The sequence below is a fragment of the Anas acuta genome, chromosome 3, assembly GCF_963932015.1.
Source record: "Anas acuta chromosome 3, bAnaAcu1.1, whole genome shotgun sequence".
NCBI classification, from domain to species: Eukaryota; Metazoa; Chordata; class Aves; order Anseriformes; family Anatidae; genus Anas; species Anas acuta.
The window spans coordinates 81568825-81577769 of record NC_088981.1 but is presented as its reverse complement, the minus strand read 5'-3'; the positions used below and the strand labels follow the sequence as shown (position 1 = coordinate 81577769).

General features: G+C 37.9%; 1 protein-coding gene across 3 annotated transcripts in view; it reads right to left on the bottom strand.

The window, feature by feature from the left end:
- Positions 1 to 32: 32 nt before the first annotated feature.
- Positions 33 to 8945, bottom strand: part of SNX14 (sorting nexin 14) — a 53923-nt gene continuing 45010 nt past the window's right edge. For all 3 annotated transcript variants that reach the window (XM_068678021.1, XM_068678019.1, XM_068678020.1), the window contains 6 exons: positions 5782 to 5905; positions 5127 to 5291; positions 3931 to 4026; positions 3062 to 3153; positions 2837 to 2893; positions 33 to 246 (listed from right to left, as the gene is read on the bottom strand). In XM_068678021.1, the coding sequence (XP_068534122.1) occupies positions 208 to 246; positions 2837 to 2893; positions 3062 to 3153; positions 3931 to 4026; positions 5127 to 5291; positions 5782 to 5905 (573 nt within the window). In that variant the 3' untranslated portion in view covers positions 33 to 207. The remainder of the gene's footprint in view (positions 247 to 2836; positions 2894 to 3061; positions 3154 to 3930; positions 4027 to 5126; positions 5292 to 5781; positions 5906 to 8945) is intronic.

Here is an 8945-nt window from a genome sequence, read left to right as displayed (position 1 = left end):
CTAAGTAAATTTAAATAAAAAGTACAGATATATTATTTACTGTAATTGTTATTAAATTTTATTGTCTTTATTGCATAAAGAGGTTTTTAGAACTTAGATTTTATGTTATTTACAAGAAAATATACAATGCAAGGTTAAAATATCACATGTCCATTATGTTAGTGCACAGCAGATGCTTCCACCGCATGTTCAGCAAGGTCCCTGCATTCACATCCAACAAGACACAGAGCTAGCTTCCTTCGGACCCTGTTAAACAGTAATCAAAACAGAAAGACTTAACTATGATAACACATATTTACATATGAATGGCTGATCTGATGTGCAACGATTAATAATATTTGAAAACAACCACTTGAAATCAGAGATAACAAAGGAAGGCTACTGCTTTCAGGTTTTTAATGTTATTACTTGAAATAGATTTTATTCCTACCCTGGAATTTCTCGCCTCCTCCATCCTTAAGTACTAAATACACATAATTTCATCATGTAGCGATCTTCTGATTTGGAAGTGGCACTGGCACATTTTTGCAACTGGATTTCTTTCCTTGCTCTGCTAGGAAACCTTCTCCTGTCTCAGCTTACCCTTTATCTCATATCCTGTCCAAACAGGCTTCCAGGGGACTGGCTGTATTATTGTATCAAAGGCAAAACATAAAAGTGCTTTTCAGTTCTTATCATTAGAACTGGTACACTTTGGTATGCTGACATTAAACACAGCGTATCTGTAGTGATCCACTTCGTATCTGCATTGGTACACGCAGTAGGATTTGACTTCAGAATGAAGTCAAGATGAATCTCAGGAGTGGGAAGTAGGTTGACATCCCCCTAACAGAAATTTTCCCATTTCTCCTATTGCTATTGCCCCTGCTGAATGTGCAGTACTCAAAACAAAACTTCCAGGATGCCCCGATTTCTCTCCAAACTGTTACTGAGTTGAAATATTTTCTGTTCCTCACTGTAACTATGAACACACTGTAACTATGAACACACTTTGATGTCATGCAACTCAAAAAGGACCCATCTGCTCAACAGAGGTAGGTCATTTGGGTCATTTTTTCCCTAATAGGACTGATAACTAAGTAAGAACCAGCCATTAATTTTAAACTTGCCAATTAAAGCTGTTTGGAGGTAACTATTTTCTTTCTAAATGGTTTCACAGTCAGCTTGCAGTGATTTGGGAGAAATTGTATTTTGAATTGAGGGCTCCACATGAAAAACACTGCCCTCCACCCATCCTTTCTCTCCACCCTGCTTGTGCCTTTTCATACTGACCTTCCCTCATTTGCCCCACTTAGTCCACCACAGCCCTACAACCCTCGCTACTACATCATACAGGCAAACATCATGGAAGCAGTCCTGTCTTCTGTTTTACTCTTGGCACATCCAAAACAGGAAAACTGCTTAAGTTCCTGGTTGGAGTACCTTCTTTTCCTTTCCCTTACCGAAATCCAGCCCAGCAAATACTCTCCCTCCATGCCCATCAGCAGCCTCAGCTACATGGGACATGCAGAGCCCAGGCCTCAACACTTCTGGGCCACTGGACCAAAGGGAGCCTCAGAGATCCCTCCTTGCCAGGTGTTTTTCTGTAACACTGCAGAGCAATCAAGCAGTGGCACGCAGTTACAGGGAATGAAAGGATGGATTAAGGAATTGCAAAAACCTTAATCCCCATTTAAATTGAATAACCTTTTCTTGTTTTGTGTTCAAAGAAAAAAAAAATTCCCCCGTTAAATATATCCACTGTTACAGAACCATGGAATGGTTGAAGTTGGAAGGGGTCTCTGGTGGTCTTCCAGTCCCTTCAGCATCTTGGTGGCCCTCTGCTCCACTCCTTCCAGTCTGTCCAGGACTCCCAGGTCCTTTTCTGCAAAGCTACTTTCCATCTGGGCAGTCCCCAGCATGCGCTGGTGCATGGGGTTGCTCCTCTACTGACCCCTGGGGTACCCTTCTGGTTACTGGCCTCCAGTTAGACTACAGATCATCACCCTCTAGGCACAACCAATGCTTTTAAGATTATTTAAATACTTAACACAAAGCCTTTAACTTTTTTTTCCAGCACTAACAAGACAGACCACTGTTCCTACAGATAGCTGCTGAGGTACAAAACCAGCTCAGTGCAGTAGAACAGCAGGGCTAAGTCAGGTCTTCCAATGCAGCACACAGGTCACTAGGCTACTTCCTTGTTTGCTTGGTTGTCTGGATCTTCTTTTGTTTGTTAACGGCTTGAACACAGCCACGATGAATAGGCCAGCTAAGACCTGATGCACAAAGTAGGTTAAACAGGCTAAGCTGGTCTCCTTTCAATGAAAACACCAGAAGGTGCCCTAGCTTGTTCTGACATTTATCATTTGTTTCTGTTTACTATGCAAAACAAATCACTGCCGGCACTCCTGTGGTTCTCAGACACAGGGTTCATGCAACAAAAATCCGAATGATAAATAAGGTGGGGTTTTATTTTTTTAAAATGAGATGGGTCACAAACCTAGTGATATGCTTTTATATAGAATTTGCACAACACGGAATGCTTTCTCCTTTATCTGGATAGTGGAACGTAACAGAGAAAGGCATGCAGATCCTGGCAAGTGATTGTTCTGCCCAATAATACTGAAAGGCACCCTTACTGCGTGCCAGGTGAATGGGCCAAAACAGATTTGCAGAGACCTAATTATCAGAAATGTAAGTAATCCGGATTTCAATGATTTCAATGCATTAGTAAAATATGGATTTTCCACCAAAAATTTAAACTTATTACATGGGAACAACAGAAAAAAAAACGTAGCAAAGAGCAATAGTAGCTTGAAGCAATCTGCAATTCTTGAATAGAGTTAGTACATACCTTACTTAGCTCTGGGAAGAGTTCTTGAATCCCAATGTCCAACAGAACATAAGTTAACTGAAAGGAAATAAAGCAAATAGCATCAGCCAACCATGAAGAATATGCCAAGGCAACGTTATTGCTTTTTGTCTTTTGCACTGAATGAGTCAGTCCTCTGCCATAGCCATTCTTTCACTTTAGGAAATGCTCTACCCAATGGAAAGTTTCGCAGGTGTTCCAGGTTACCTGTTTGTTGAGCACTGGTTGTTGCATGCCATCAAACAGAAGCCTGATGCCTTCGTATTTAGCTTCCTCCCCAATGCACTTGCCGATTAAATCTAGGCCAGATACCACCAACAAATACACAAGTCACTGGAAAGCACTGCAAAACAGCTGTACTAGGTAGTTTGTAGTATAGCACATGGTTAAGTAACATCCCCTGCACTAGTTTCAGCTGACATAAATTCCATGTCAGCTCCATAATTCCATGTGAGGGCATTTTTCTTGAAGTCCAGCAATATAAAAAATTGGTTTTATTTAAAGAGAATTCAAGTTTCATTCCTCTGAAGTAGTCAACAGAAAAAAAACCACTCATCTGGTTCCTCCTTTTCTTAATCCCCATTTTCAGTGCTGCAAACTTAAATAATTATTACACTTTTAGAATTTCAACCTATTGTCCTAATACTTTCTTTCATACGCAAGCTGGAACTTTTAAATTACTTCCTGAATAACCCAGAACATTGGCTGCTCTTCTCTACTTTATACAGTGTAAGTAGGGCTCAGATTTATCTCATGGCTTCACAGTACCCCTTTTTTAACCCAGTCTTCATCTGGATAAAATATAAAACACACAAACATTCTAAATATGTAGAAATTACAGTTTTAAGCACCTTTGTAAAGTTCTCATTTATGTTTTTATGAATGACTACACTACCTACAACGTTACTCAGTAACAGTGAGGTAAGCGATGGAACTGAACTCTCTAACAGCATTCTAGTCAACTCAAACCTCAGCAGCACAGGAATTGATTTTGAAAGCTGATGTTACTGTATTCAGGTTGCACTTATGTTCGAACATTTAACCATATTCTTATAAAGAGTCGTTAAATAAATAACCTGGAATGTATCTCATCATTTCTTCAAAAGTCTGCTTTGCTCGCTTCTGTTTATCCTGGAGAGAGCGAGGTTCGGTATTCTCACAGAACACAGCATCTGCAGCAAAGACACATTGAAGAAACTGTCTTTAGGCAGCTTATCATCACTGGCATAAAAATGTTTTGGATAATGGCTTCGAAGTTGAGCTTCTTTTCTGTGTAATCTTAACGGGAAGGGAATTCTAAACCTTGCCAGGTAATAGTCTTTTGATTACATCAGCCTCATCAAATCCATAGTAACCACCCTGCTTGAAGGACAATAATCTTTTGCCAATTTGTTTCCTTTCTTTTCAAATTTTTAAAGCATTATCTTCTGGGTTTGGATCAATCCTACTTTAAGTTAGTTATAATCTCCTTACTTACAATTTTCCTTGCCCTTTCAAAATTATAAGCAGTATTTACCTAGGGCACTGTCTCAAACTGTCCAAAATTTCAGATTTACCTAAGAATGAAAATAATTATTGTTCATCAGAATTATTTGGCATTCAGTTTTGGTTTTAAACTCTGAAAGTCTTACTCCTTTTTTGTCTTTCACACGATTTCTTCTTGGTTTGATACGGACAGAGCTGGTCTTGATTCCAGAGCTTTGACCACATTTCATTTAGCTCAGAGTGTGGTCAGATTATTCTTCCCTGCATTTGAGAGCTTGTGTGTTGCTTTGGGTGTGTTGTTTTTTTGTTTTGTTTTGTTTTTCTTCTTCTCTTTTTTAAACCTCCCTCCGCTTCCCTTATTTGAAGGTCAAAAGCACTCAAGCTCTCTCAAAAGTCAGCAGAAAGAAAGGAACAAAAAATTTATGATAAAAGACTAATGAAGCACAAGTAAAAACTAATTTAACGAAAGCATGAACTATTCACATACTGACGTACTAACACACCTTTATTCTCTTTTTCTCGTTCTTGCACACCTCAGCAAATTACTGTTCATACTACTTTTTTCCTGTAAATCATGATTAACAGGCAACATGGCTAACTTAACATCTTTCAGCAACAACCTTTTAGAATCTTTTTATAGATCCACTTGATTTTTTCCACTTGATTTTTAAAGTTCCACTGGCTTTAGTCAGGAATTTCAAAGTTTGGTACTTGGAACTTAATAGAAGGGAATTGAATTATCAAATTAAAGCGACACTGCTACATCAAAGACATAACCGTTACTAACCTCTCAGCAGTGTTATCAGAGAAACCAAACGGTGTTCCTGGCATAGCTGTTCCAACTTATAATGCAAGTAATAGTCCGTGTACAGTTCCAAGGTATTTTTGAAGAGAATTCTTCCTCCCATCAAGAGATGATGCAGCCAGTCAGGAATGTGGAAAACTACCCGACCTGCAAAGTTACAGCAACAAATATTTATATGATTCTCCTAATAGGGATAATAACGGAGTCACTTATTCAAAAGAAGAACAAAGATCGTAAACTAGCAGATATTTTAGTTTTGGTAGTGCAATGCTGAAAAATGACTATTCTTCATGTTGCTTTTCAACTATTTTAAATTATTTTTATAAATTAGTTCCCAGAGTGCACAAAGCAGCTTAGAGGCGTCTGAGAAAGGGCACTACTCCCACAAAATTAGTCCAAGATGCAGAAAGATAAAAACAGAAAAACTGAACAATAATGAGATAAATTGTAATATTATAGTACAGTAATGAATTTTTTTAGTGTTTATGTTCCTAAGCTGCATATCGTTAACATCGCAAGTCCTAAATTATCACTACAAATTTTATTTCTTACCAAAAAAAAAAAAAACCCTGAACCTCATAATGAAAATGTATATATACACAAAGTAGAAGAATAACTAAAAGAAGTCACTTCTTACCGATATACATCAAGTAGTCATAGACACCTTCTACAGTCAGCATTTCCATGAAGTAGTTCTGATTTTGTCGTCTTTCTGTATTCTCAGACCGGTTTGCATTATTCTTGAATAAATCATTGAAAAGCTAAAAACAGAAATATAACTTGGAAAACACTGCATTCAAAAATAAAAGGATAACCATCAGGTTTCTGTAGTGTGTTTGTTTTTCATTAGAAGTAACTTTGTTTTCCAGAGCTTTCAAAGAATTCATCAGTTTTCCATTATATCAAGTTGTTTTTTTTAAAAAAAGCTGTTCACTTTCCAAAGGGAGAAAGCATAAAAAGCACACCACATGCTGCCAAGATATGCAACAACCAAAACCTCATGATTCAAAATGCAGCAGCGGTGCAACCAAGACATTAAATCACAGGCCCTTTTGCTCCCAATACCTTCACACATCTAGACTTTATTACAGGCCTTGCTCCTTTCATGCACCCTGTTCTGTCACTGAGAGGCATAAAGGATACGAGTGTGTCAGCCATAAATTACAGGAGTACCCTACAATATCCAAGCATTCCTGAAATATATTGTTGCCTTGTATTTTGAAACACAACAGGTTCTGGACAAAACGCTCACCTTTTGGACACAAGTCCCAATTTTTCCTTGACAGATTGATTATTTACAGTAGAAACTTCATGTGTCTTTAAGTTACCAAAGTTTGGGTTTCTTTCTATTTATCCCATTTCCCATTTTATTTCTTCATCCTTCTATTTTCCCATGTTCCCCACCACGATCCCTCCTTTTCCTTGACTTTGGATATCACAATACTTGTAAAATCCCAAGATGTTTTGCCCTGCAACCTTTAAGGAGTACCATGCCACCCAGGCACTAATCCTTTCCTCCCAGTCCCACCAAGCCTGTGGGCTCCAGCAGCTGGAAAAGAAGTCCTCTGAGACCTGATGCTCTTCAGATCTGACAATACCTCACAATACACAGTAAGAGTTTGTTTAAAATTATTCTATCCCCAAACCTGTTGAACCAAAGTTCAGTAAAAAAATTATACAAAATACTATTGTATTTTGAAAAGAAAGCTCCAAAGTTTTTGTAAAGCTTCTAAACTAAACTGTCTCAGAAGAAAATATAGAATAATTGTAACATTGCCTAGACTGAGAAGATCGCTAGTGACAAACTTAGTAGTAGTACTCCCAAATTAAAAATAGTTGCAAAGAATGGTTAGCAATTTGCTTGTACTTGGTTTACTCTCTAGAAAATCGTTCTCCCTGTAGCACATAAGGCCATAAAACATACAAATCCCAACAGACCGTGAATCACGCACATCTCTACACAGAACCATCTGCAGTCTGATGAAAAAATACATTAGGAAATCTGGTAAGATTCAGGTTTTGACTTGCACTTCTTCTTCAGGCTCTTTCTTTCAGAAGTGCTGACTTGCTGGCATTATCACCTTCCCAAAGTTCACTCAAATTAAACAATACCAACTTGTTACATAAATTACATGAAAGAGCAAATATAGCTAATGTATGTTTGACGACTGGAATCCAAGAAAGCAACAAACCTAAAAAGAGCAGATAATTATTCATGCCTACTGTATGAAAGCATGCCTGGTATGTTGTTTAAAGAACCCTATATAAACTGAAGTCTATGTGCCTTCTCAAAACTAAAACTACATCGGAATAGTTGAATTACTGTAACTTAGAGAACTTCATTTATTTTTTAGGTATCCCCCACAATCCAGCAGAGACAATAGGTATTGAACCAACCCGTAGCAGCCCATTGTGCAACAGATAAAGTTTCAGAGGAGTGTGCACAAGCCAAATTAAATGATTAACTCTGGTGGGTAAACTATAAAAAAAAACATAAAGGCTATCTTTGACAAAGCTTTCTGACTTCCTAAAGTTATTTTTACTTTCACCTCAAACCCAAAAGCAATATATTTCATATATTTCAGATATCGTATGTACCTCTGCACATGGATAATCTTTCTTGCTCTGTAAATACAACAGCTCTATGTTCATTGTCAAGCTCTGAAAGCTCATGCTTTTGTAAATGGCATTTTGGAAAGCAACAGCAGATCAGCGTATGCTGAAGTACAAAGCCAATGAGCAGTTTTTATAAATTATATACTTTGCATTGGTCCAGGATAAATGCTTACTGTACAGTCTTTAGCAATGCACACCTGAAGGATGCAGCGGCTATGACATCTTTGCTCCGAATGTATTTTGCCCTTCCCAGGATTTTGACTCCAAGGAAAGCAAAGTGAAAAATGTACAGCTGGATATCCAACATAAACATGGAAATTATATTCCTAATTTAGATAGGCATGTGATTTTGCTTTTTCATGTTTCTGCTCGTTTTAGTATTTGAGACGTGATATAATGCTCACTATTGTAATTACACTAAAAAAGACAAAGACAAACTCCGATGTTATCCTTAGTCAGATCTTTAAGATCAAGCAGTAACTGTGATTGCAACTCTGAAATATTCTTAAAATGCTTTCAAGGAGGAAGTTCCAACATAATGGTACAAGCTCTTGAAGAGAGTGAAACATAAAAGGCACGTACAGAGAACAACCAAAGTAACCTCCTGTACAACAGGCTATCTATTGTACTTCAATGGGAAAAGCTAACAAAATGAGCACTTGCATGAAGTGTCTAACAGAAAGAACAGTTATTCAGCTGCTACTAAGTGCATCCGCACACGTACTCCCATACCTTCCAGTACAGGTGTGAAGCTTATAAAAACAATACCGTGATTATGAACAATATCCACAACCAGAGGCATGAACGTCCCCGCTGTTCTTCCTGTTTGCTTGCAAAGTACAAATGAAAAAAGAATCATATAAAAGAAAAAAAGAGTGTATGTAGTGTCTAGACCACATCAATTAGCGTGTAGAAAAGGAGCTGTCTTCCTCCAAGTAACTATGCATAAATATAGATTATACTGCTGATGTTTCAGAACCGTTCTTATTGCTGTTGGCAGGTCATCACAAGCCAGCAGAACAATGCCTTTGTAGGCATGTTTTTCAAAATCTGCATCAGCTGAGAAGTCCTGACCTATTCTAGCAGGTGTGACAAAAGTTCATTCAGAAGACTATCGAGCTGGTACAGACGTACAGAATAACATAGCTGGGAAAGCTAAAAATCCTGTTTGGTGCCCCTTAGAAG